Raw genomic sequence first — 26,769 nt, 5'->3', positions numbered from 1 at the left:
TAAATTAGAAGAACACTTCAATCCATCAATTAAAAGAAAATGTTAACCTGCAGAAATTCACAGCCTGAAATAACTATTTAAAAAGTACTTTCAGCCATTTGGTATCTTGTTTTTCCCTGAAAAGGGATTTCTTGACTTTTAGGTTGCCACAATTATTTTTTTTTTAAAATCCACTATCAGTGATGAATTATCCATTTCTTTAACATGCCCCATTAACCATAAAAAAGGAGGATTGCTAAATACATTTCCTTGAAACTTAATGCGCTCATTGTCTATAATTCTTTCCTTGGTGGGGCTGAGGTACTCAATGAGTATATTCACGACTGGGATTCAAGATTTTGGTTAGGTACAGTATCAAAGGATATGGGCATATGGTGGGAAAGCAGAGTTACTTCAGTTTAGCCGTGATCTTGTTGAATAATGGAGCAAGCTCAAGGATACATTTGGCCTACACCTGCCTCTACTTCTGACGCTCTTAATTGCAACATGCAGTGAGTATAAAGTAAAATGACTGATCATGCTGAGAAACCTCAGACCTGACACACACCATTATATACAAAGCACTGAACTGACTACTATTCTTCAATTGCAGACAGCAGACCCAAGCTTAAACTCTTATCCAAAAGTCAGCAGCTCCAACAAAGCAGCTCTGCATTTGGAGATGTTAGCCGAGATAAGTTACTGAAGTCTCTGCAGTAGCACTTGATTAATGATAGATCAATTGCTTATCTAAACATTCTTATTTCAAATATTTCCTTAGCAGCTAACACTGTACCATCTCTTGTTATTGCTGTAAGCAAAAAGATTCAACAGGTACACAGAGTATTAAACTCTACTAACTTCAAAAATCTAAAGCATATGATAAGGCTTGTTAAGAAATATATTCCCCTTCTTGATTTTGTAGTTAAAACATAAATAAGCTTTATCCTTAGGAAAGAACGTTCAGTGGAAACACTTACCATGAGAAACTGCTGCCTCCAAAAAGCTGTTTCCTGTTGACCAAGTACAAAGTGAAAGATGACTGAATACTGTGAAGCGTTGTTCTTACCTTTGGCTCTGCTGGTGTGGACTCTGGAACGGAGCCAGACCACCTGGTCAGCTTTTTCTTCTGTCAGAGTTTTCACATGAACCAAGACACGATCTTTACATAAAGAAGATACCTCTGTTTAGGGTTAGCTCAGAAAATACAATACAATGTCACTCGTCAAGCTAGTCAAATGATGCCGCCAATATCTCAATGGTGTGTAAGTGGATGGGAGAAGGGGAGGGAGCGGCGTGGAAGAGATTGGAGATGGCGTCCTGCAAAGGAACCAGCCTACAAGCAATGGTGACGGCACCGTTGCCGTTCTCCCCGAAGAAATACACCACAAGTCCAGTGGTGGTGGCAACACTAAAAATTTGGGGGCAGTGGAGACGACATAGGGGAAGGACGGGAGCCTCGGTGCGGTCCCCGATAAGAAATAACCATAGGTTTGTCCCGGGGAGAATGGATGGGGGATTTGGAGCATGGCAGAGAGCTGGGGTTGTGCAACTGAGAGATCTGTTCGTAGACGGGACGTTTGCGAGTCTGGGAGCGCTGACGGAAAAATATGGGTTGCCCCAAGGGAATTAATTTCGATACATGCAACTGAGGGCTTTTGCGAGGCATCAGGTGAGGGAATTCCCGCAGCTCCCGATGCAGGAGATTCAAGATAGAGTGATCTCAGGGACATGGGTGGGGGATGGTAGGGTGTCGGATATATACAAGGAAATGAGGGACGAGGGGGAGATCATGGTGGATGAGCTGAAGGGGAAATGGGAAGAAGAGCTGGGGGAAGAGATTGAGGAGGGGCTGTGGGCTGATGCCCTACGTAGGGTAAACCCGTTGTCCTCGTGCGCCAGGCTAAGCTTGATACAATTCAAGGTTTTACACAGGGCGCATATGACCGGAGCAAGGCTCAGTAAATTTTTCGGGGTAGAGGATAGGTGTGGGAGATGCTCGAGAAGCCCAGCAAACCACACCCACATGTTTTGGTCATGTCCGGCACTGCAGGGGTTCTGGGTGGGGGTGGCAAAGGTGCTTTCGAAGGTGGTGGGGGTCCGGGTCGAGCCAGGCTGGGGGTTGGCTATATTCGGGGTTGCAGAAGAGCCGGGAGTGCAGGAGGCGAAAGAGGCTGATGTCTTGGCCTTTGCGTCCCTAGTAGCCCGGCGAAGGATATTGCTTATGTGGAAAGAAGCCAAACCCCCGGGCGTGGAGAACTAGATAAATGACATGGCAGGGTTAATAAAACTAGAACGGATAAAGTTCGCACTAAGGGGTTCGGCTCAAGGGTTCACCAGGCGGTGGCAACCGTTCATTGACCACCTCGCAGAACGATAAAGGAAATGGGAAGGTAACAGCAGCAACCCAGGGGGGAGGGGGGGGGAAGAGAGAGCCCGGGCGGGTCCTCAGGGGTGTTTTTGTATAGATATTTGTATTAGGCTATGTATATTGGATTGTTTGATTTTATTTTTGGAGAGTTATTATTTTTGATATGGCAGTTGCCATTTAGTTTATATATATATTATTTATTTATTTGTTAAAAACGGCCACTGTTATTTATACTGTTTTATTGTTGTAAAAAGGAAAACCTTTGTATTGTTTTGTTTGGCAAAAAAATTTGAATAAAATATATATTTTTAAAAAGCTAGTCAAATGATCAATCACACACATTTTCAATACAAGGACTTGTGGTTGGATCTCCTCAATCCAACACAAGGACGCCAAACTTTGACCACTTACATCAGCAAATTACTAAATGGGTACTTTCTTATTTCCCTCTTCCCTTGGCTAGGCACACACTGATCCAGCAGAACACTCCATCAGAGACCAGTTAATATCAGTACAGCAAGATATGGAATCAATCCTGGAGCCACAGTGTGATTATTTCTATTCTTTTTCCTGATATTTTAGCTAACAAAACACCATTCAATAGCTTGAAGAAAGCATTCTCCTTAGAAATTTAATCAGACATTTTCTTATATAATGATTCTCAGGGCCTCTAAGGAAGGGATCTTTAGCTTTTTTGTTGTTGCATCTTTTGCATAATTCGCATGTCGTTTTTGACTTCTGAGGAATCATGGCAACATTTACAAGCGCAATATCATAATTAGCAAGAGACTGGGAACATAGCACATTTATTGGCAGAAAGGGAACATATTCTGTGGCTCATGCAATATCAATGGAAATGAGGTTTTCACAAAACATAAAAGTATGATGACTGTCTTTTTGCAATCTTGCTTCACATGATGGGATGCTATGCTGGAGCCTAATATAAATGAGATTTAAAATAGGCCTACAACAGACTTTGTTGAAAAAAAAGACATGCAGCTGTTGCAACAGATCAATAGACCATCACTTTTCAAGTGGCTGGGAGGAAAGAAAACATTATTCACACTTAAACTCACCCAGTTTTTCCTGTGACTGAATCATTGGAAGAATTCCATATCTGTCTTTCGCAAAGTCCTAAAAGGGAAACCACAGTTTGTAGACTGGAGATTTATATGTGAGCAATAAATGTTATTGTATGGATGGCAATTTGATGCCAGAAGTTCATTCTCCATGATAATAAAAATCATGTTGAAGACTCTGGGATAATAATGGTCATTATAATTCCAAACTAATTAATTGTGTGACATATTTTTAAAGCCTTTGGCGATAAAACTTTACAAATGCAAGTAGTATGTCCTCAACAGTAGTTTGTGCAGAGCCATAACTTTGTACAATCAACAGAACAAATCTGCTTCTTAGAATGAAAAGAGCAACACTATATTTATCTTTTATGACTGCTGTAAACATTAACTAGAAAGTTTATTGCAAGAGATTAAAGGCTTGCCAACAATAATAGAATCATAAAAATTGCACCATCCCTGGCTAAATGAACATTTAAGGTCTTGCATGCCAACTTGTTCATACATTTTTCAGCTATACTTAGATGAACTACTAATCATTATATTGCACTGAAATATATTATAATGCTTATTCTGTCACTGCAACATCTTGAGTCTTAAAGACCAAGACTGTAACTCAATCTAACAGTGAGTAAAAATAGATCAACACCTATTAATAGGCACAACCCCACAACAGATGCATTACCTCAAAATAAAACATTTAAACTCTACCTCAAACCACCACCACTGCAATAATTTAGGTTTCCTCCTAATGGCCTTCTGGCAGATCCTGGGCAGCTACAGTCTGACAAGTGCTTGGAGACATTCAACACTACATTTCCATCTCCCTTCCCTTCTCCTGGAAAGCATGATAGGCTTGCTGATGAAATGTGCATCAGTTTTCTAGACTGGCATGTGCAAACCACAGGAGAATTAGAACACATTTTGCCATTTGAATGCCAGATGTCAAGGTGGTTTCGGATTATATCTTTAGACATATACACCAACAGGAATATAAACCAAACTTTGAAGTTACACAAACTAAAGACAATAGACAAATGCATCACTCAATTTGAATATTTAGAGCTATTTCACACCTTGGAAACTTAAAAAAAACTCTACAGGGACTGAGAGGTCTTTTAAAAATCAAAAGAGCCACTAAAGGAGGAAATTAAAGAGAAGATTGTGAAAATAGTTAACAGCTGCACACTCCACTATTTAAGAAAGGTGAGAGAGGGAAGTGATGCAATTATAGTTAGCCTAACATCTGTTGTCAGGAAATTAGAAAGTTCGTAATTAACTAAATTGGATGGTGACTGAGCACACTAAAATATATCAGTTGATTAGAGACAGCCTTCATGGGGAGGTTGTCATGCCTGATAAACCTGACTGAACTTTGTGAAAAGGTGACTGAAACAGCGGACAGGAGAATGTCTATGGATTTATTTATATGAACTTCCAGAAGGAATTGTTGGCTAAAGTTGAAGTTATCATAGAATCATAGAATTTACAGTGCAGAAGGAGGCCATTCGGCCCATCGAGTCTGCAGCGGCCCTTACAAAGTTGTTGGAAATGAGGGAAATTATTGATTTTATTTAAGAAATTGTCCAAGAGATAGAAAATAATGGAGTCGGAATAATGGAGCGATAATCTAATTGGCAGAATGTGATAGATGGTATCCCACAGGGATCTCTTTTGGAACCTCAACGATTCACCATATTCATTAGCAACTTACATGATGTGATGGACAGCCACATACACAAATTTGTCAATGACAGAAAGAAAGATGCCAGTGCAAACAAGTGTAGATGGAAATATAACAAAGAGACATTAATAGATTAACTGAATGGTCAAAACTGTGGTAAATGGATTTCAATGCAGGAAAGTGATAGTTAATCTACTTTGGACCTAAAATAGATAAGAATATTTTTGTTAAATGCTTGAAATGGAGGGTCAAGGAGACTTAAAGTTTCATATGCATAGATCATTAAAATAGCACAAGAGAGATAAATGTTGTGGCATGATTAGAGATAGATGGTTGAGATCTAATTACCATTACAGAGGCATGGCCACCAGGTGAAAAGATTGGAAATAAATATTTCAGTGTACACAATATTTCAAAAAGAAACGTAGAATGGAAAAGGAGGACAATAAAGGATGACACAGGACATAAATGAGAAGGGATCTTGGCTCAGAAAATCAGGAAGTAAAACCAGTACGAGGGGAGATTAGGAATACCAAGGGTATAATGGTGAAATTAGTTTATAGACCCTCTTAGTTATATCGCTTGTCAGAGCATCAACAAATAAACTATTGGAGCATGTAACAAAGGCATTATAATAGTTGTGGAGAACTTTAATCTTCGTACAAGATGGACCAATCAAACCGGAAAAGATGGTCTGGATGATGAGTTTGCAGAATGCGTTCATGACAGTTTACTGAAGCAATATGTTATGGAACCACTTAAGGATGAAGCTATTTTAGATCTAGTGTTATGCAATAAGACAGTGTTAGTTAGTAATGTCATCGTAAAAGATCCATTGGGAAAGAGTTGTATTGTAACTGCATATCATATTAAGTTTGAAAACAACATAAGAACATAAGAACTAGGAACAGGAGTAGGCCATCTGGCCCCTCGAGCCTGCTCCGCCATTTAATGAGATCATGGCTGATCTTTGTGGACTCAGCTCCAGTCTCCAGCCCGTACACCATATCCCCAAATTCCTTTATTCTTTAGAAAGGTATCTATCTTTTTCTTAAAAACGTTTAAAGAAGGAGCCTCAACTGCTTCACTGGGCAAGGAATTCCAGAGATTCACAACCCTTTGGGTGAAGAAGTTCCTCCTACACTCTGTCCTAAATCTACTTCCCCTTATTTTGAGGCTATGCCCCCTAGTTCTGCTTTCCCCGACCAGTGGAAACAACCTGCCCGCATCTATCCTATCTATTCCCTTCATAATTTTATATGTTTCAATAAGATCCCCCCGCATTCTTCTAAACTCCAATGAGTAGTCCCAGTCTACTCAACCTCTCGTCATAATCTAATCCCATCAACTCTGGGATCAACCTAGTGAATCTCCTCTGCACCCCCTCCAGTGCCAATATGTCCTTTCTCAGGTAAGGAGACCAAAACTGAATACAATACTCCAGATGCGGCCTCACCACACCCTATACAATTGCAGCATAACCTCCCTAGTCTTGAACTCCATCCCTCTAGCAATGAAAGACAAAACTCGATTAGCCTTCTTAATCACCTGTTGCACCTGCACACCAACATTTTGCGACTCGTGCACCAGCACACCCAGGTCCCTCTGCACAGCAGCATGTTTTAACATCTTACCGTTTAAATAATAATCCATTCTGCTGTTATTCCTCCCAAAATGGATAGCCTCACACTTGGCAACATTGAATTCCATCTGCCAGACCCTAGCCCATTCACCTAAACTATCCAAATCCTTCTGCAGACTTCCGGTATCCTCTGCACGTTTTGCTTTACCACTCATCTTAGTGTCGTCTGCAAACTTTGACACATTGCACTTGGTCCCCAACTCCAAATCGTCTATGTAAATTGTGAACAACTGCGGGCCCAACACTGATCCTTGAGGGACCCCACTAGTTACAGGTTGCCAACCAGAGAAACACCCATTTATCCCCACTCTCTGCTTTCTGTTAGTTAACCAATCCTCTACCCATGCTACCACTTTACCCTCAATGCCATGCATCTTTATCTTATGCAACAACCTTTTGTGTGGCACCTTGTCAAAAGCTTTCTGGAAATCCAGATATACCACATCCATTGGCTCCCCGTTATCTACTGCACTGGTAACGTCCTCAAAAAATTCTACCAAATTAGTCAGACACGACCTACCCTTTGTGAACCCATGCTGCGTCTGCCCAATGGGACAATTTTCCTCCAGGTGCCCCGCTATTTCCTCCTTCATGATAGATTCCAGCATTTTCCCTACAACCGAAGTTAAGCTTACCGGCCTATAATTACCCGCTTTCTGCCGACCTCCTTTTTTAAACAGTGGTGTCACGTTTGCTACTTGCCAATCCTCTGGGACCACCCCAGAGTCCAGTGAATTTTGATAAATTATCACTAGTGCGTTTACAATTTCCCTAGCCATCTCTTTTAACACTCTGGGATGATTCCCATCAGGGCCAGGAGACTTGTCTACCTTTAGCCCCATTAGCTTGCCCAATACTGCCTCCTTAGTGATTACAATCATCTCAAGGTCCTCACCTATCATATCTTTATTTCCATCAGTCACTGGCATGTTATTTGTGTCCTCCACTGTGAAGACTGACCCAAAAAACCTGTTCAGCTCCTCAGCCATTTCCCCGTCTCCTATTATTAAATCTCCCTTCTCATCTTCCAAAGGACCAATATTTACCATAGTCACTCTTTTTTGTCATATATTTGTAGAAGCTTTTACTATCTGCTTTTATGTTCTGAGACAGTTTACTTTCATAGTCTACCGTACTCTTCTTTATGGCTTTTTTAGTAGCTTTCTGTTGTCCCCTAAAGACTTCCCTGTCCTCTAGTCTCCCACTAATTTTTGCCACTTTGTATGTTTTTTCCTTCAATTTGATACTCTCCCTCACCTCCTTAGATATCCACGGTCGATTTTCCCCCTTGCTACTGTCTTTCTTTTTTGTTGCTATGAACCTTTTCTGAACACTGTGAAAGATCGCTCGGAAGGTTCTCCACTGTTCCTCAACTGCTTCACCATGAAGTCTTTGCTCCCTGTCTACCTTAGCTAGTTCTTCTCTCATCCCATTGTAATCGCCTTTGTTTAAGCACAAAGCACTAGTGTTTGATTTTACCTTGTCATCCTCCAACTGTATTTTAAATTCCACCATATTGTGGTCGCTCCTTCCAAGAGGATCCCGAACTATGAGATCATTAATCAATCCTGCTTCATTACACAGGACCAGATCTAGGACCGCTTGTTCCCTTGTAGGTTCCATTACATACTGTTCCAGGAAATTATCCCGGGCACATTCTATAAACTCCTCATCAAGGCTGCCTTTACCAACCTGGTTAAACCAATCGATATGCAGATTAAAATCTCCCATGATAACCGCTGTACCATTTCTACATGCACCCGTTAGTTCTTTGCTTATTGCCTGCCCTACCATCCTGTTACTATTTGGTGGCCTATAGACTACTCCTATCAGTGACCTTTTCGCCTTACTATTCCTGATTTCCACCCAAATTGATTCAACCTTGTCCTCCATAGCACCAATATCATCCCTGCCGGATGCCATCCTTAAACAACAAAGCTACACCACCGCCCTGACCGTCCATTCTATCCTTTCGTATAGTCTGATACCCGTGGATATTTAACTCCCAGTCGTGACCATCTTTTAACCATGTTTCAGTAATGGCCACTAAATCATAGTCATTCACGATGATTTGCACCATCAACTCATTTACCTTATTTCGTATACTACGAGCATTCAGGTAAAGTACACTTATGCTGTTTTTTATGTCTTTGTTATGAATCCTAACACCTTGATCAGTAACTTTTCGCAACAACATGCGCCATTCATAGAGAAGAATCTTAAAGTTAAGCAAAGACAATTATATAGGTATGAGGGGAGAGGTGACAAAGGTTGATTCAGTAAATAGACTAAAGGGGTGGTGATAAATAGTCAGTGGGATATGTCCTTTTAAAGAATATTTTTATTGAACCACAAGACCCAACAAATCCACAGAATCTAGTACAGTGATCATTATTCCACATGTACATATAAAAAAAGACCAGTGAATACTCATACAAATGGTTCAGATTATCAATCATTGTAATTGTTGTTGTTGGATACCAGAGAATGGGGGATTTCAGGATAACAGGATAAAGTCATGAGCACATGGCACCATGGTGTACATCCTCCTCCACAGGACAACAAAGACAGAGCAACACAATATATGGGATCACTTATGGTGTAAAATACAACCAATTGGGACCTAACGCAGCATCCCAAGACCTCCAAGCAATGAAAGGATCCCCCAGAAAACAAGGAATACCAGGATACCACCATCAGTACAAGATGTGGCTTGGCAGTGTACACTCTCTTTTACAGGAGCCAGTAACCCAAGAATTCTTACACCATGTCAAGATCCGCAACACAACAGACCTCACTCTTCTCCAGCCAAATCAGAGGCACCATTCTGGCCCCATCATCACCAAAACACGTAACCATTTTCCACCAAGGAAATCCCTTTGACAAGAAGAATCATCAAGACACCCATCATTGGGATATCTTGGGGGAAGATACACCTCTCCTAATCCCGACAGGATAAAGGAAACCTGCAAGAATTAAATATAACAATCAGAGCCCCCGAGGTAGCACAAACCTCAGGAAAGAGGACAGTCTGGAAGTCCACTTGGAGGAGGGCGATCTACTCCTTCATTCAGTCTAATCTCCAACCAAAGAAAGACTCGAATAATGCTGAATTCCAGCACTCAAACTCAGGCCCTGCAGCCAACAGAATACTACACCCCCAAGGGAACCAAATCTCAAGGAGAGTAGTCCAGAAGACCCCAAAAGGGAACATCTCAAAAGGGAGAGTGTCCTTCTTCCCGGCCCAACGTACCCTCCACCTGAGCCGAATAAACAGTTACTACAGTTCAATCCTATTCAATTGAGCTCAACTAGGATCAACACACTAGAATAGCGGCTGACAGGCCAACGATACTGACATCATTCATACGTTGAACAAAGCAAACCACCCCTATCTCTAGGCACCGCAGAAGGCCCCACTTTAGCCCGGCCATCAATACGATTCCACCCATTTCACCTCGACAAAGGAAACCCTAATGTGTGGATGAGCAGAGATCTCGGTGTCCATGTACATAGATCCCTGAAAGTTGCCATCCAGGTTGAGAGGGTTGTTAAGAAGGCGTACAGTGTGTTAGCTTTTATTGGTAGAGGGATTGAGTTTCGGAGCCATGAGGTCATGTTGCAGCTGTACAAAACTCTGGTGCGGCCGCATTTGGAGTATTGCGTGCAATTCTGGTCACGGCATTATAGGAAGGATGTGGAAGCATTGGAAAGGGTGCAGAGGAGATTTACCAGAATGTTGCCTGGTATGGAGGGAAGATCTTATGAGGAAAGGCTGAGGGACTTGAGGCTGTTTTCGTTAGAGAGAAGGTTAAGAGGTGACTTAATTGAGGCATACAAGATGATCAGAGGATTGGATAGGATGGACAGTGAGAGCCATTTTCCTCGGATTTCCTCCCCTCACTTTAAATTGAGGGGAGATAGATATAAGACAGACGTCAGAGGTAGGTTCTTTACTCAGAGAGTAGTAAGGGTGTGGAATGCCCTGCCTGCAACAGTAGTGGACTCGCCAACACTAAGGGTATTCAAATGGTCATTGGATAGACATATGGACGATAAGGGAATAGTGTAAATGGGCTTTAGAGTGGTTTCACAGGTCGGCGCAACATCGAGGGCTGAAGGGCCTGTACTGCGCTGTAATGTTCTATGTTCTAACACCAAGATAATATGCCCACCATACTTTCCAAGAGCCAAGGAATCAAGTAACCATTCTCACTCCCCATGCAGCCAAGTAAATATAGAAGACCAATCCACGAAAGGCTAAATATTCAAGGACTAACGGACCATGTCCGCTGCTTCAATCACACCAGAGGTTCGAATGACAGAAATCAAAGAACATGATCTGTCCATACCTTCATAGGACATGATGGAGTTTTGATTTATTCATAGTTTTAGGTGCTAGTTGAATGCATGTAGCTGAGAGGTATAATTATTAGAAGTGTCTTGACTGTGGGAATCCAGTGATTGTTCCACATTGAGGACCTATGAGGCCATATCAACTACCTCTATACCAAACCACCTACCCTCCCACACTGATTTGGCGCTATTCATCTTATCTATAAAGAGATGTGTAACAAAAAATGTACTCCCTCAGCGTAAAAGCAAGATAAATACGGCACAATCCTCCTGTGAATTAGCCATTGTATTCCAGTGAATTCAACACTAAGGATGTTCTCGGTCTAATCAACTAATCAGTTATCGCAAGGTTTCCGGGCCAAGCTGTGTAACATGGAACGCTTCAGAAACATATCCAGTAACTTTCCTGAGACTATGCACACAGACGCTGAGCTAGCTTTGATAGGCACCAGACAATCTTATGTAATGTCCAATGTTTGATTAACAAATCACCCTCTAAGTAACAGACATTCATTTGGACAAACCAGGAGGTATCAGCTGAGAATTAGAAATCAAAGAGAGTAAATGAGGGATTAAACCAGAGATAAGAATTCCCTTAAAAGTAGGACCTCGTGGTCAAGGTCTCTGTTCCTGAATTCTTGAATCATCTATATGTTAGTTTGTGTTAAAAGTGATTTCTTCATGTTTTAGGGTTTTTGCCATGTGTTCGACCTTTTAATATATTGTTTGATATTTTGTTTCTAAGTTTTGATTCAGTGTTTATTAAAGTGTATTCAATTAAATAATTAGCAATAAAGTCATATTTCTGATACCTCCAATGAACCGGACTATCGACTCTTATTAGAAGGTCCAATAAGAGTCCCAACAGGAGACAACCAAGGATTTTAATGCCAAAACAAGACACCAATAGTTTTAACGGGGATTTTCCTCACCCACATTGAGGACCTATAAGGCCATATCAACCAAACCTATACCAAACCACTTACCCACCACCCTGATGTGGCACTATGCATCTCATCTATAAAGTGATGGGTACCAAAACATGTACTCTCTCAGTGTAAAAGCAAGATAAATACAGCATAATCCTCCTGTTAAACAAACTCAGCATGTTGCCCAATAGAAAGACGGAGACCTACAAACAATCCCCAAACTTGAAATTTTTGTATTGCAAACACAGAAACCCAAGAATTAGAATTTGAAACAGGGCCAGGAGCAGAGTGTCACCCTCCAGACCTATGCTGCTCCCTTGGTACCACACATCAAAACAAAGATTGAATGCAAAGTGTAATGCACAATAAACTAAGGCCTCCCTCGTTCCAATGTTGAAGCTTGCAGGTGGGCAAATACCAAAGAAAAAAAAATGGACAATCCTGATTTTCACAGTATAACACATGACAGGCATTCTTCTCAGGATAAAAGGCAATAACACCATATCAGGAGTATAATCACAAGAGAACAAAGATCATGATTAATGCAGGATAATATACCCACCCATGGAGAAAGGACAAGGCCATGACAGGATCGTTGAGCAACATCCAGGATCCATCCAGAGTTTCACCGAAGCCGTTGCACCGCTGCCATGTTGTTTTCCCGAAGCAGCAGTAAAGAGAACCTAGGCCCCAGCGGGTGGCAAAGACCGTCACGTCCGTCCACCTCCAGCTCTTCTCAATAAACACCGGGATCAAGATAACGCAAGACCACTAGTTGGAGTCTTCGACCAAGCCTAATCCTCAAAGATTGGATACAATGTGTTCCATCAAATCGAGGTTGTGAAAGCTTGGCAGCCAGTTCTCAAATTCAGCCAGGAATTCATCCGCAACTCCCCAGACACGCGGATACTCCATCTCCGGCCCCATCTCCCCGAATCAACCAGAATGTTCGACATACCATGAGCTGGATTTTCAAGGACTGAAGATGAGCCCCACCGAGGAGCCCTATTAACTGACAGGATTCTCTTTAGGATACCTAGCAGTTCATCAATGTGAGCACAACTAATTTGTGCAGGGGAGCAGAGCCCACAACTTCACTCACATCGTCAGCCATCACGTCAACACCAGTACCAAAGCACACCAGTGAAACTGCCACTGTGAACCGGGCCCCACACCGGCTGTCTACGTCCGCTTCAATCAAACAATGAGTTTCTTGTCTTAACTTAGCTCCTCATTTCCAAACTTTAGCCAAGATCTTCCAGAAACATGGCACAGATTATGCACACCAGAATCAAATAATTATGGGTTGTGCATCAGGATAAAAAAACATTCAAACATTCGCCAGAGTTTGCAAAGATGTAGCCTGTCCCACACTTACATCATGTGACCCCCAGTGGGATATATTTAAAGAAACAATTCAAAAGATACAACAAAAAAGCATCCCATTGTAAAACAAAAACGCAGCAAGAAAGATTAATCCATTGCTTACTGAGAAAGTTAAGAATAGAATTAGATTAAAATAAGTGGCTTAAAATGTTGCAATTGTAGTAAATCTGATGATTGGGAGTGTTTTGAAACCAGTAAAATGCTACCAAAAAGTTGCTACAATGGGAAAAAATAGAATATGAGTAAACTAGCCAGAAATATAAAAAACAGATTGCAAGAGCTTTTACCGGTTAATAAAGAGAGAGTAGCTAAAGTAAATTTTAGTCTCTTTGAAGTAATGACAGGAAATAATTATCATGGGGAATGAGGTAATAGCAGGAATGTTGAACAAATATTGTGTCTGTCTTCACAGTCAAAGACAAGCTACATACCAGAAATGCAAGGCTCCAAAGGGATAATAAGAGTCAGGAAATTAAAGTACTAATATCAGCAGACAAAAAGTATTAGAGAAATGCAAGGAACTAAAACCCAACACATCCCCAGGACCTGATGGTCTATTCCTGGGTTCTAAAATAGATAGTTGCCGAGTAAGTGGATGTGGTGACTCTGATTTTCCTAAATTCCCTTGATTCTTGAACAGTCCCAATAGATTAGAAGTTAGCAAATGTAACATTCTAGTCAAGAAAGGAGAGAAAGGATAGGAAACCTCAGGCCAGTTGGCCTGACACCAGTCATCAAGAATGTGCTAGAATCTATTATTAAGGAAGTCTTAACAATGCACTTTAAAAAACAAAGTATGATTAGAACAAGTCCAAATGGCTTTACAGAAGGGAAAATCTGATAGACAAATTTAATAAAACGTTTTTTTGAGGGTGCAACTAGCAGGGCAGATAAAGGGGAAACAGTTGATGTAGTATACTTGCAATCTCCAAAAGGCATTCAATAAGGTGGCACACAAAAGATTAATACACAATAAGGAGATAAGGAGTTAGGAGTGATATATTAGGATGGATAGCAGATTGATTAATGGACAGGAAGCAGAGAGCAGGGATAAATGGGGCATTTTCAAGTTGGCACGCAGTGACTAGTGGAATGCTGCAAGGATCAGTGCTGGGGTCTCAGCTATTGACAATCAGTGTGAGGTTATTCACTTTGCTTGTAAGAATAGAAAAGCCAAATATCTTTTAAAATGTGTGTAACTGGCAAATGTTGATGTTTATGGAGACTTGGGTGCACTCGCATAAACAACACAAAAGTTGACATGCAGACAGAGCAAGCAATTAAGAAAGTAAATGGCATGTTGGCCTTTATTTCAAGGGGATTGAAGTACAAGAATAAAAATAACCTTGCTACAATTCTATGGGGCTTTGGTGAGCCTCCTCCTATAATGCTGTGTGTAATTTTGGTCAACATGTTTCAGGAAGGATATACCTGCCTCGGAAGCAGTACAATGAAGGTTCACAAGGTTGAACCCTGGTACAAGAACTGAGTAAATTGGATCTATATTCTATGCAGTTTAGAAGTATGTACGGCAATCTCACTGAAACATTCAAGACTATGAAAGGGCTTGACAGAGTAATTACTGCAATGTTGTTTTCCAAGCTGGGAAATCTAGAACTGGATAAGGGGCCACTCATTTACGGTGAAGACGAGGAGAAATCTTTGGAATTATCAAGCACAGTGGGTTATCGATGCACCATTATTGTATATATTTAAAGCTGAGACAGACAGATGTTTGGTCCCTCAGAGTGTGAATGGGCGGGAAGGTGGAATTGAAGCCCGAGATCAATGAGCTATGTGGTCTTTTCCTTCTCCAATTTCTTTTAAAAAAAATAAATTTAGAGTGCCCAATTCATTTTTTCCGATTAAGGGGCAATTTAGCATGGCCAATCCACCTACCCTGCACATCTTTGGGTTGTGGGGGCGAAACCCACGCAAACACGGGGAGAAGTGCAAACTCCACACGGACAGTCACCCAGAGCCGGGATCGAACCTGGGACCTCGGCGCCATGAGGCAGCAATGCTATCCACTGAGCCACCGTGCTGCCCTACCTGCTCCTATTTATTAAGTGTTCATATCATGGACAGGCACAGAGATAATACAAAGAACAAAGAAACGTACAGCACAGGAACAGGCCCTTCGGCCCTCCAAGCCTGCGCCGACCATGCTGCCCATCTAAACTAAAATCTTCTACACTTCCGTGGTCCGTATCCCTCTATTCCCATCCTATTCATGTATTTGTCAAGATGCCCCTTAAAACGTCACTATCGTCCCTGCTTCCACCACCTCCACCGGCAGCGAGTTCCAGGCACCCACTACCCTCTGTGTAAAAAACTTGCCTCGTACATCTCCTCTAAACTTTACGCTTCGTACCTTAAACCTATGCCCCCTAGTAATTGATCCCTCTACCCTGGGAAAAAGTCTCTGTCTATGCCCCTCATAATTTTGTAGACCTCTATCAGGTCGCCCCTCAACCTCCTTCGTTCCAGTGAGAACAAATCGAGTTTATTCAACCTCTCATCATCGCTAATGCCCTCCATACGTGGCAACATCCTGGTAAATCTCTTCTGCACCCTCTCTAAAGCCTCCACATCCTTCTGGTAGTGTGGCGATTAACAGGTTGATGGAACACTGGCCTTTATAGTTAAAGAAGTAAGTACAAGAAGTTAGGAGTCATGCTATAATTATACAAAGCCCTGGTTAAACGACACCGGGAATACAGTGTTGAAATCTGGGTACCACACCTTAGGAAGGCCAGATTGACTTCGGAAGGAATGCAGCGTGGATTTATTAGGATTACTCCAAAGGTTAAATTGAGATGAGAGATTAGACAATCTAGGGTTATAATGTCTTGAATTTAGATTAAGGAGTTAGTTATTAGATCAAAGTTTTCAACATATTAAGGGGAACTGTTTAGATAGATAGTGAAATACCCATTCTACTGATGGGAACACTGGGGATATAGCCTAAAATTTAGAGTAAGCTCATTCCAGAGTGAAATAGACATTTATAAAATGGCAAGTTGTTGCTGTTGAGTGAAGTTGAGAAACTCATCTACATGCAAAGAGTGGTAAAAGCTGACAAACAGAATATGATGGTGGATCAATTGTTAATTTTAAATCTGAGGTTGATAGATTTTTAATTATAAAGTATACTTTGGGACATGCGGCAAAGACGGATGGAGTTAGGTCACATCATCCAAAATCTGCTCCACAAACCATTAAAATACAAATGTGCAGCAAAATGAATGAAGAAGTAGTCTCAGAATTTTTAGTTCATCAATAAAGTAAATTGTTTCACAATATTACACTTAAATGAAATTGCCTCCAGTCAGGGCACCCATAAGCCAATGCGGCATTTGTGACACATGCTTAATCACCCAGCCAAATTTAAGCTGACTCAGTAATCGTTGAGATGAATCATGTAGTCGATAGTTAAAATCCACACTAAAGGACTGCACTAACACAATTTTCAATAATATAGAATCATAGAACAGTTACAGCACAGAAAGAAAGAAGCTATTTGACCCTCATATCCATGGCGGTTCTCTGCAAGAGTGACTCAGCTAGTTCCACTTCCCTACACTTTCCTGTTGCAATACAAATTTTCTCTTCAGATAATGATCCAATTCCCTTTTGAAAGCCACGATTGGCCCCACCCCCAGCACACTCTCAGGCGGTACATTGTTACAAAAACAAAGGTAATTTTAAGGGATTTATATTTGTATTGGTAAACATTAGAAATAAAGTACAGCTTTTAGTGTGCTTAATTTAATGTTTCTGTGCCTGGATATGGGTAAAACCTATCGTTAGATTCATGCTGGACAAAGGTGCGAGTGTGAGGAGGGGGTTGGCTTCAATTCCAATTGACTCTACTGCGTTTCGAGGGGGCTACGGTGTGAAGATTAAATTCCTATTCCTAAATATTCCTATTTGGCGCAAGAGTAGAAATGGAACTTTGACCAAACAGTGGCTTACAAGGGAAATTAGAGATAGAATTAGATTCAAAGAAGAGGCATACAAATTAGCAAGAAAAAGCAATAGACCTGAGGATTGGGTACAGTTTAAAATTCAGCAAAGGCAGACCATGGGGTCGGTTAAGATGGGTAAAATACAATTTGAAAGTAAGCTAGCGGGGAACTTAAAAACTGACTGCAAAGGTTTCAATAGGTATGTAAAGAGAAAAAGATTGATAAAAACTAATGTAGGCCCCTTATAGTCAGAAACGGGGAAATTCATAACAGGGAATAAAGAAATGGCTGAGGAACTAAATTCGTACATTGTTTCTGTCTTCACAAAGGAAGACATGAATAATGTACCGGAAGTTCTGAGAAACACAAGTTTTAGTGAGGAATTGAAGGAAATTAGTATTAGGAAAGAAATAGTTTTGGGGAAATTAATGGAATTGAAGGCAGACAAATCTCCAAGGCCTGATAATCTTCATCTCAAGAGTACTTAAGGAACTGGCCCTAGAAATAGTAAATCTATTTGATGGTCATTTGAAAGTAATTGATGGTCATTTTCCAAACTCTGGAATGGTTTTACAGATTAGAGGGTAGCGAATATAACCCCTCTATTCAAAAAGGGAGGCAAGAGAAAAACAGGGAATTATAGACCAGTGAGCCTAACATCGGTAGTAGGGAAGTTGTTAAGAGTCCATTATCAAGTATTTCAGAGCACAGCATTTGGAAAGCAGCAGTGTAATCAAACAAAGTCAGCATGGATTTACAAAAGGAAAATCATGCTTGACAAATCGACTAGAATTCTTTGAAGATGCAACTGGTAGAGTTGACCAGGGAGAATTGGTTGTATGATCTCCAAATTTGCAGGTGATACAAAGTTGGGGGGGGGGGGGGGGGGGTGAGCTGTGAGGTGGATGCAGAGATACTTTAGTGGGATTTGGACAGCCTGAGTGAGCGGGCACATGCATGACCCATGCAATATGGTGTGGATAAATGTCAGGTTATCTGCTTCGGTAGCAAAAATAGGAAGGCAGATTATTATTTTAATGGGTGTTAATTGAGACAGGTGGATACTCAGCAAGACCTTGCTGTCCTTGTGCATCAGTCGCTGAAAGTAAATGTGCAGCTACAGCAGGCAGCAAAGGCGGCAAATAGTATATTGGTATAGAGTATCGGAATAATTTTATTGCAATTGTAAAGGGCATTGGTGAGGCCACACCTGGAGTAGTGTGTGCAGTTTTGGTGTCCTTATCTGAGGAAGGACATTCTTGCTATGGAGGGAGTGCAGCGAAGGTTTACCAGGCTGATTCCTGGGATCTAGGGGTCATATTTTGAGGATAAGGGGTAAACCTTTTAGGTGAGGAGAAATTTCTCCATCCAGAGAGTGGTGAATCTGTGGAATTCACGACCACAAAAAGTAGCTGAGGCCAAAACATTGTGTAATGTCAGGAAGAAATCAGATATAGCTCTTGATGCTAAAGGGATCAATGGATACAGTGGTTAGCACTGTTGCTTCACAGCACCAGGGGCCCAGGTTTGCTTGACGGCTTGGCTCACTGTCTGTGCAGAGTCTGCACGTTCTCCCCGTGTCTGCGTGGGTTTCCTCCGAGTGCACTACTTGTGACACTAATAAAGATTGTTATTATATGGAGGGAAAGACGGGATCAGGATATTCAACTTGATGATCAGCCATGATCATAATGAATGCGGAGCAGTCTCGAGGGCCAAATGGTCTCCTCCTGCTTCTATTTTCTATATATGTTTCTATGTAAATTAACCAGCAGTGGTTGCTTAGCAACTGGGGCCTTGTAAGGTAGAGAAGCTTTTAAGTTTTAGTTTCGCTAATTTGATTGCAGTTGGAGATAAGTAGTGAGAGAGAGAAGGCAGCTCTCACAGCTCTGCTAGAAGCAGTTGGTGCTAGAGAGGGGAAAATCTCTCAGCATTGCCAGAAGAAAATCCATACTATGGAGTAACAGTTAAGAAAACAGATGTCGGAAATCTAAAGTCCAGCTAGCTAAGGAAACGAGAGAAGTGAAGAGAAATTTCCAAGTAGTCTGAGTTAACGGAACAGAGGAAACTGGAAGAGGTTACTGTTCAATAAAGTTGAAACTGCATTGGATCGTGAGAGGCAAAGGAAACCCGAAGGGAGAGGTGTAAAATCTGAAATTGAATCCTTAATGGAAGCCGCGGAGGGAAAGTATAATTTAAAGAAGATTTGAAAGTGTGACTTTTGAGGGGTGGCACAGTGGTTAGCACTGCTGCCTACGGCATTCAGGACCCGGGTTCGACCCTGGCCTTGGGTCACTGTCTGCATGGAGTTTACACATTCTCCCCGTATCTGCGTGGGTTTCACCCTCACAACCCAAAGATGTGCAGGTTAGGTGGATTGGCCCTTAATTGGAAAAAAAATAATTGTATACTCTAAATTTATTAAAAAAAAGAAAGTGTGACTTTTGAAAGCGGAAGTTGAAATCGAGTGGAAGCAGGAGTTCAGTGAGACAAGGTGGCTGACAGTATAAGAGTTATCTGGGGGAATTTTGAGGAGAAATCCACAGACATGCACTTGGGTTCAGGGAGGAGTGTGTCTTACCATAGTAATCCTGAGTGCTTTTAAAATGGACTTTGTGTGTTAATGAGGCCATTGTAGTTTAAGGTGTATTTTGTAATCCGTGTTAATCTTAAAATCTGTGTGTAATTGTTGAACTAAGCCATGGTGGTGGCAGCGTGAGGGTGGGTTGGGGGGGGGGGGGGAGAGAGAGAGAGAGAAAGTTTAAAAGAATATTCTATAATAATCCAATTTTTCATCTTCAATACATTTGTTTTTGTGTTAAAATTGATTAGCGGTCCTGTGATTTTGTTCATCCACCTTTTATACAAAAACAGCACACATTATGATCTTTTGAGCCAGGGTTCCATTCTGGGATCTTCCCGTCCAATTATAACATCAACTGGGATCGTAACACATTCCAGATCTAACCACTCATTATGTAAACATTTTTTTCCTCATTTCGCCTTGGTTCTTCTGCTATTCACCTTAAATTAGTGTTTTCGAGGGCAGCATGGTGGCGCAGTGAGTTGCCTCACGGCGCCGAGGCCCCAGGTTCGATCACGGCTCTGGATCACTGTCCGTGTGGAGTTTGCACATTCTCCCCATGTTTGCGTGGGTTTCGCCCCCACAACCCAAAGATGTGCTGGCTAGGTGAATTGGCCATGCTAAATTGCCCCATAATTGGGAAAAATGAATTGGGTACTCTAAATTTAATTTTAAAAATTAATGTTTTCTGACTTTTAAATTAAAATTTTTTTTTTTTTTTTTTAAAAACAGTACCCAATTATTTTTTTTTTCCAATTGAGGGGCAATTTAGTGTGGCCAATCCACCCTTGGGTTGTGAAGGTGATACCCATGCAGGCACAGGGAGAATGTGCAAACTCTACACAGATAGTGACCCATGGCCGGGATTGAATCCAGATCATCAGCGCCATGAGGCAGCATGCCGTCAGTGTTTTCTGACTCTTGGCCCTTCTGCCAATTTGAACAGTGGCTCCCCATAATCTCTAGCCAGATCTCTGAGGATTTTGAACATCTCCATCAAATCTCCTCTTAATGCTCTTCTTTGAGAACAGCCTCAGCGTCGATCTATCCATGTAACTGAAGAACCCATCCTTGGAACCATTCTCATGAGTGCCACGCAATGATCAACTCCAACAAGAGAGAATCTAACCATCACCCCATGACATTCAATGGCATTAACATAGCTGAATCCCCCACTATTAACATCCTGGTTGCTACCATTTATGAGAAACTGAACTAGACTAGCCATATAACACAGCAGCTGCAAAAGCAGGGCAGAGGCTAGGAATCCTGTGACAAGTAACTCAACTCCTAACTTCCCAAAGCCTGTCCACCATTCACAAGTTGCAAAGAGTGTGATGGAATACTCTCCACTTGCCTGGAGTGAAGCTAAAACAACAATCAAAGAGCATGACACCATTCAGGACAAAGCAGCCTGCTTGATTGGCGCCCATTCCACAAACTTTCGCTCGCTCCACCACCAATGCACAGTGTCAGCAGTGTGTACTACCGACAAGATGCATTGCAGTAACTCAACAATCAATCTTAGACTGTACCTTTCAAGTCCACAACCACTATCTCTCAGCAGGACAAGGGTAATAATAATAATAATAATAATAATAATAATAATAGCTGATCGTCACAAGTAGGCTTCAATGAAGTTACTGTGAAAAGCCCCTAATCGCCACATTCCGGCGCCTGTTCGGGGAGGCTGGTACGGGAATTGAACCCGCAGTGCTGGCATTGTTCTGCATTGTAACCCAGCTATTTAGCCCACTGTGCTAAACCAGTCCCTGGTAGCAGGCACATGGGAACACCACGGCTTGGAAATTTCCCTCCAAGCCACCCACTACCCTGACTTGGAAATGTATTAACGTTCCTTCACTGTTGCTGGGTCAAAGTCCTGGAACTCCCTCCCTAACAGCACTGTGGATGCATCAACACCATATGGACGACAGCAGTTCAAGAAGGCAGCTCACCACCACCCTCTCGAGGGCAAGAAATGCTGATCTAGTCAGCAATGCGCATATCCCTTGATTGAATAAGAAAAATAAATATTTTTTGCACCAACACCTATGCCTTCACATCCTTCCTAAAATGTGGTGCCCAGAATTGGACACAAATCTCTAGTTGAGGCTGAGGGTTCACCACAACTTCTTTATTTTTGTACTCTATGGATCCATTTATAAAGCCCACAATCCTGAAAGTCTTATTTACCACTTTTTTGACTTGCCTCGCACTTTCAATGAGTTACCCCATGCACTCCCAGGTCTCCCTGTTCCTGCATCATTTTTAGAACTGTATCCTATTTATGTCGCCTCGCCTCGTTCTTCCTTTCAAAATGTATCACTTCACATTTTTCTGCATTAAATTTAATTTGCCATGTGTCTGCCCATTTAACCAGCCTGTTTAAATACTCCTGAAGTCTATCACTATCCTTTGAATGGCGTCCTTCTGCACTGGCGGCATTATTTGATTCTCACGGTTCACCATGTCCAAAATTTTGAAATTGTGACTGCACATCCAAGTCTAGGTCATTAACATAGACCAAGAAAAGTGGTGATCCTAGTATTGACCCTAGGGAACCCATTGTATAACTTTGGCAAGTCGGAAAGTACTTAAAAGTAAAATTAATTCACTATTCTTAAAAATATAATTGCTAGATCAACCTGTATTATATTCAGAAATGATCTCTAAAAATTTAATTGGCTAAGTATTAAGTTTAGAACCCAAAGAGAAAATGCTGGAAAATCTCAGCAGGTCTGGCAGCATCTGTAGGGAGAGAAACAAGCTCACGTTTTGAGTCCAGATGACCCTTTGTCAAAGCTGGTCATCTGGACTCGAAACGTTAGCTCTTTGCTCTCCCTACAGATGCTGCCAGACCTGCTGCGATTATCCAGCATTTTCTCTTTGGTTTCAAATTCCAGCATCCGCAGTAATTTGCTTTTATTAAGTTTAGAAATCGGTTGACCTATTTATTAGTGTGGACATTTAAAAATAACAAGATGTGTACTTCTGAAATGTAGTCATAGCTAAAATATAGGAATCTGGTGGCCATTTTGCTCAGAGTAATCCATCGTTGTTTATGGGAGTTTCAGAACCAGAGAACACAAAAGCAAAAATACAGAAGATGCTGGAAATCTGAAATAAAAACAGAAAAGAACTCGAAATACTCAACTGGTTTGGCAGCATCTGTGGAGAATGTTCTGATAAAAGGTAATTGACTTGAAGTGCTAACTCAGTTTCTCTACCCATACCTGCTGAATATTTCCAAAATGTTTTTGTTTTACTGGCATTGCTCAACTAGGAACTAATGTAGGTCAGTGAATAAAGTGGTAGATACTACCAGACCTGCTGAATACTTCCAACATTTTTTGTTTTATTTTATATGGGAATTTTAAAATTGAGACATTACTTAACTTGGAACAATAACAATAATCTTATTAGTGTCACATTTAGGCTTAAATTACATTGCAATGAAGTTACTGTGAAAAGCCCGCAGTCGCCACACTCCGGCACCTGTTCGGGTACACTGAGGGAGAATTCAGGATGTCCAATTCATCTAACAAGCACGATTTTCGGACTTGCGGGAGGAAACCGGAGCACCCATAGGAAACCCACGCAGACATGGGGAGAACTTGCAGACTCCACACAGAGTGACCCAAGCCGGGAATCGAACCTGGGTCCGTCTCGCTGTGAAGCCACAGTGCTAACCACTGTCCTGCCATGTGGTCAATGAGTACAGTGGTGATTGAGCAGGAATTGGTGCATGTTGAGGCCAAGTACTGTACTTTTTTAAAGACAGACAGCGCTGCCAAATGGGTAGGCAGTTGGATTTAGGCAAAGCAAACTCTTCATCTTCACAGCATGGAGTGAGAAAAAAATTCACATAGGATATGGACAACTTCCATAAGGGATAATCAGTTTATAAGGAAACGTTTCTGAAGACTACACATTTCATGGGCAGCTTAAAAGAAGTCCTGATAGAATCAATGTAAATCTGAACCAGAAATTACAGACGGACTAAAAAGGGAATTATTTTAGATAGCATAGGATTAGAGTAGTTTTGTCAAAGTTTATTTCAAAAATTCAAAACTTTCAATTTGATAAACACCTACCTCTTCATCACCTGCTTGATTTTCTGATGCCTATAGGAAATAACATTAAACCAAGAGGAAAGTTAACAACCTGACGGTTATAACAAACAAATGTATTTCAACTGAATATGCTGGAAATAGGCATTATTTTACAAATATATGTTTTTCCATTATTTTAGGTTCCCAAACATCTGAATCAATTTCACATTGAGTATGTCATTATTCACGATTGCCCCAAAGCTAAATCAATTTAGCTAATTATCTTATTTAAAAATGAGTCAATCACATCCCCATAATTTTTAGGTATTGAATATACCTTACCGTATATATTTAAGGAAATTTTGTCAAAGTATAGTTTTAAAAGTTACTCTGATGACTTGGTAAATAAAACCTGAGACAAATAGACTAACCAACCACAAGTTCAATCCAAAATTGGTATATGTTAGCTGATCTCAACCACTGTAGCATTTTAGTACTACAATTCAGGGCTATGGGCCCCTTGGTTAAGCATAGAAGAAAAAGTATAGGTGCAGTGAAGAAAGAGAGACAAGCAAAAATAATTCAAAAACTCTTGCCTGTCATTTGGTGACGTGCAAGAAAATGTCCATGTGTGTGAACTTCTGATGGAGTTGCAATACTTCCTATGGTTAAAAAGTTTGCAGGCACTCACTAATGAAAAGTGTTTATCAGACAGGACAGCGGAAGGGCGCTGACAACCATGAGTGTGCAGCATTAACCACTTCTGGAATGAAGTGGAAAAAAGTGGAGAAGAACAAATGGAAACCATACTTCTTATGAATTAACATGCAAATATGTTTCCTGACCTTGCTGATAAAATCCAGAATGTAACCCCAAGCTCAAATATGAATGGAAGACTGTAGTTTACAACGAAGGTTAATGCTGCAGTAACACTTTTAATACTGCTCTGCCCAAGATCGCAGGAAACTACAAAAGGTCGTGAATGTAGCTCAATCCATCACGCAAACCAGCCTCCCATTCATTGACACTATCTATAATTCCCGCTGCCTCGGAAAGGCAGCCAGCATAATTAAGGACCCCGGACATACTCTCTTCCACCTTCTTCCGTCAGGAAAAAGATACCAAAGTTTGAGGTCACGTACCAACCGACTCAAGAACAGCTTCTTCCCTACTGCCATCAGACTTTTGAATGGACCTACCTCGTATTAAGTCGATCTTTTCTCTACACTTTGCTATAACTGTAACATTATATTCTGCAGTCTCTCCTTCCTGCCCTAGGTACGGTATGCATTATTTGTACAGCATGAAAGAAACAATACTTTTCACTGTATACTAATACAAGTGACAATAATAAATCACATCAAATTAAAATGAAAGGCATGCCAATTGGCAAAGCTTCTGGGTTTCATTCTGTAAATCAGTTTACTTTAAGAACTGCAAAAACTACATCTACAAATCTAAATCTTCTTGCCACCAATTTCTCAAATTTTGATAGAACTGCATGCATCTGAAAACGTGTTTCAAACTGACCAATTTGGCCTGTTTCTCTGCCTTCTTGGCAGCCTTTTCTGCTTCTTTTTGCAGTTTCTTTGCTGCCTTCTTCGACTGCGGCTGATCCTCTTGGACACTGTGATGGATAAAATTGTAGCAGTCATTGACATATTTGTTAAGTGGCAAAATTTATTAAAATCAGCTTTATTATTCCATCTATTGGACATTTCATACACTTCCTTGAGTATGTTCAAGGATTATTAGAAATGAGAGGATTTTATTAGATACAAGTGTGGTTTAATAATTTCTAGATAAACCATTTTTACAATATTGAGAATTACAGATGCTTTATTTGCCATTCTCCTCAATCAAACCAAGGATCATAGATGACAGTCGACTAATGTGATTACATTCAATTGCTAAGCTACTTGTTCAGGAAACAAACACATGAAAATGTTCGTCATGGGATTCCAGCTGCAGGGAAAACAGACAAAAGGAGCAGGTGGTTTAAGTTAAAAATTGCTTTGTTCTTGTCAGTCACCTTTTTACTTCCACCAAATTAACAGGCTGAAATTAGAATGCCCAAGCGCAGGATAAGCAGACACAATGATATTGTATTGGACACAATAAAACTTGGAGTAAAATCTCAATGGGGAGGGTAAACATGGCTACTTATCAACAACTGACTTTCACACATAATAGCCCATGGAATCACGGTAGCATTGTGGATAGCACAATTGCTTTACAGCTCCAGGGTCCCAGGTTCGATTCCGGCTTGGGTCACTGTCTGTGCGGAGTCTGCACATCCTCCCCGTGTATGCGTGGGTTTCCTCTGGGTGCTCCGGTTTCCTCCCACAGTCCAAAGATGTGCAGGTTAGGTGGATTGGCCATGATAAATTGCCCTTAGTGTCCAAAATTGCCCTTAGTGTTGGGTGGGGTTACTGGGTTCTGGGGATAGGGTGGAGGTGTTGACCTTTGGTAGGGTGCTCTTTCCAAGAGCCGGTGCAGACTCGATGGGCCGAATGGCCTCCTTCTGCACTGTAAATTCTATGAAATCAGAAAGCTGTTCTGCAGTTCCAGAAATCGAACACATCTACGAGCAACACAATGTTGGACAGAGATAAGCAACAGATCTAATATCATGATTCAACTCCCACAATCAATGGATAAACCTATTTTCTTACAATGAAATGGAACTACTTCCAAAGAATGAAATGAAAGTCGTCATAGCCCCAGAGATCC

General features: G+C 41.2%; 1 protein-coding gene across 2 annotated transcripts in view; it reads right to left on the bottom strand.

The window, feature by feature from the left end:
• The window catches only part of dars1 (aspartyl-tRNA synthetase 1), a 135,373-nt gene that overhangs the window by 78,838 nt on the left and 29,766 nt on the right, over positions 1-26,769 (bottom strand). For both annotated transcript variants that reach the window (XM_072472229.1, XM_072472239.1), the window contains 4 exons: positions 25,567-25,663; positions 24,079-24,108; positions 3,427-3,484; positions 1,049-1,141 (listed from right to left, as the gene is read on the bottom strand). In XM_072472229.1, coding sequence (XP_072328330.1) covers positions 1,049-1,141; positions 3,427-3,484; positions 24,079-24,108; positions 25,567-25,663 — 278 coding nt within the window. The remainder of the gene's footprint in view (positions 1-1,048; positions 1,142-3,426; positions 3,485-24,078; positions 24,109-25,566; positions 25,664-26,769) is intronic.

Source organism: Scyliorhinus torazame, chromosome 2 (genome assembly GCF_047496885.1).
Source record: "Scyliorhinus torazame isolate Kashiwa2021f chromosome 2, sScyTor2.1, whole genome shotgun sequence".
In the NCBI taxonomy this organism is placed as follows: Eukaryota; Metazoa; Chordata; class Chondrichthyes; order Carcharhiniformes; family Scyliorhinidae; genus Scyliorhinus; species Scyliorhinus torazame.
This window is presented reverse-complemented; position numbering and strand designations above follow the sequence as displayed.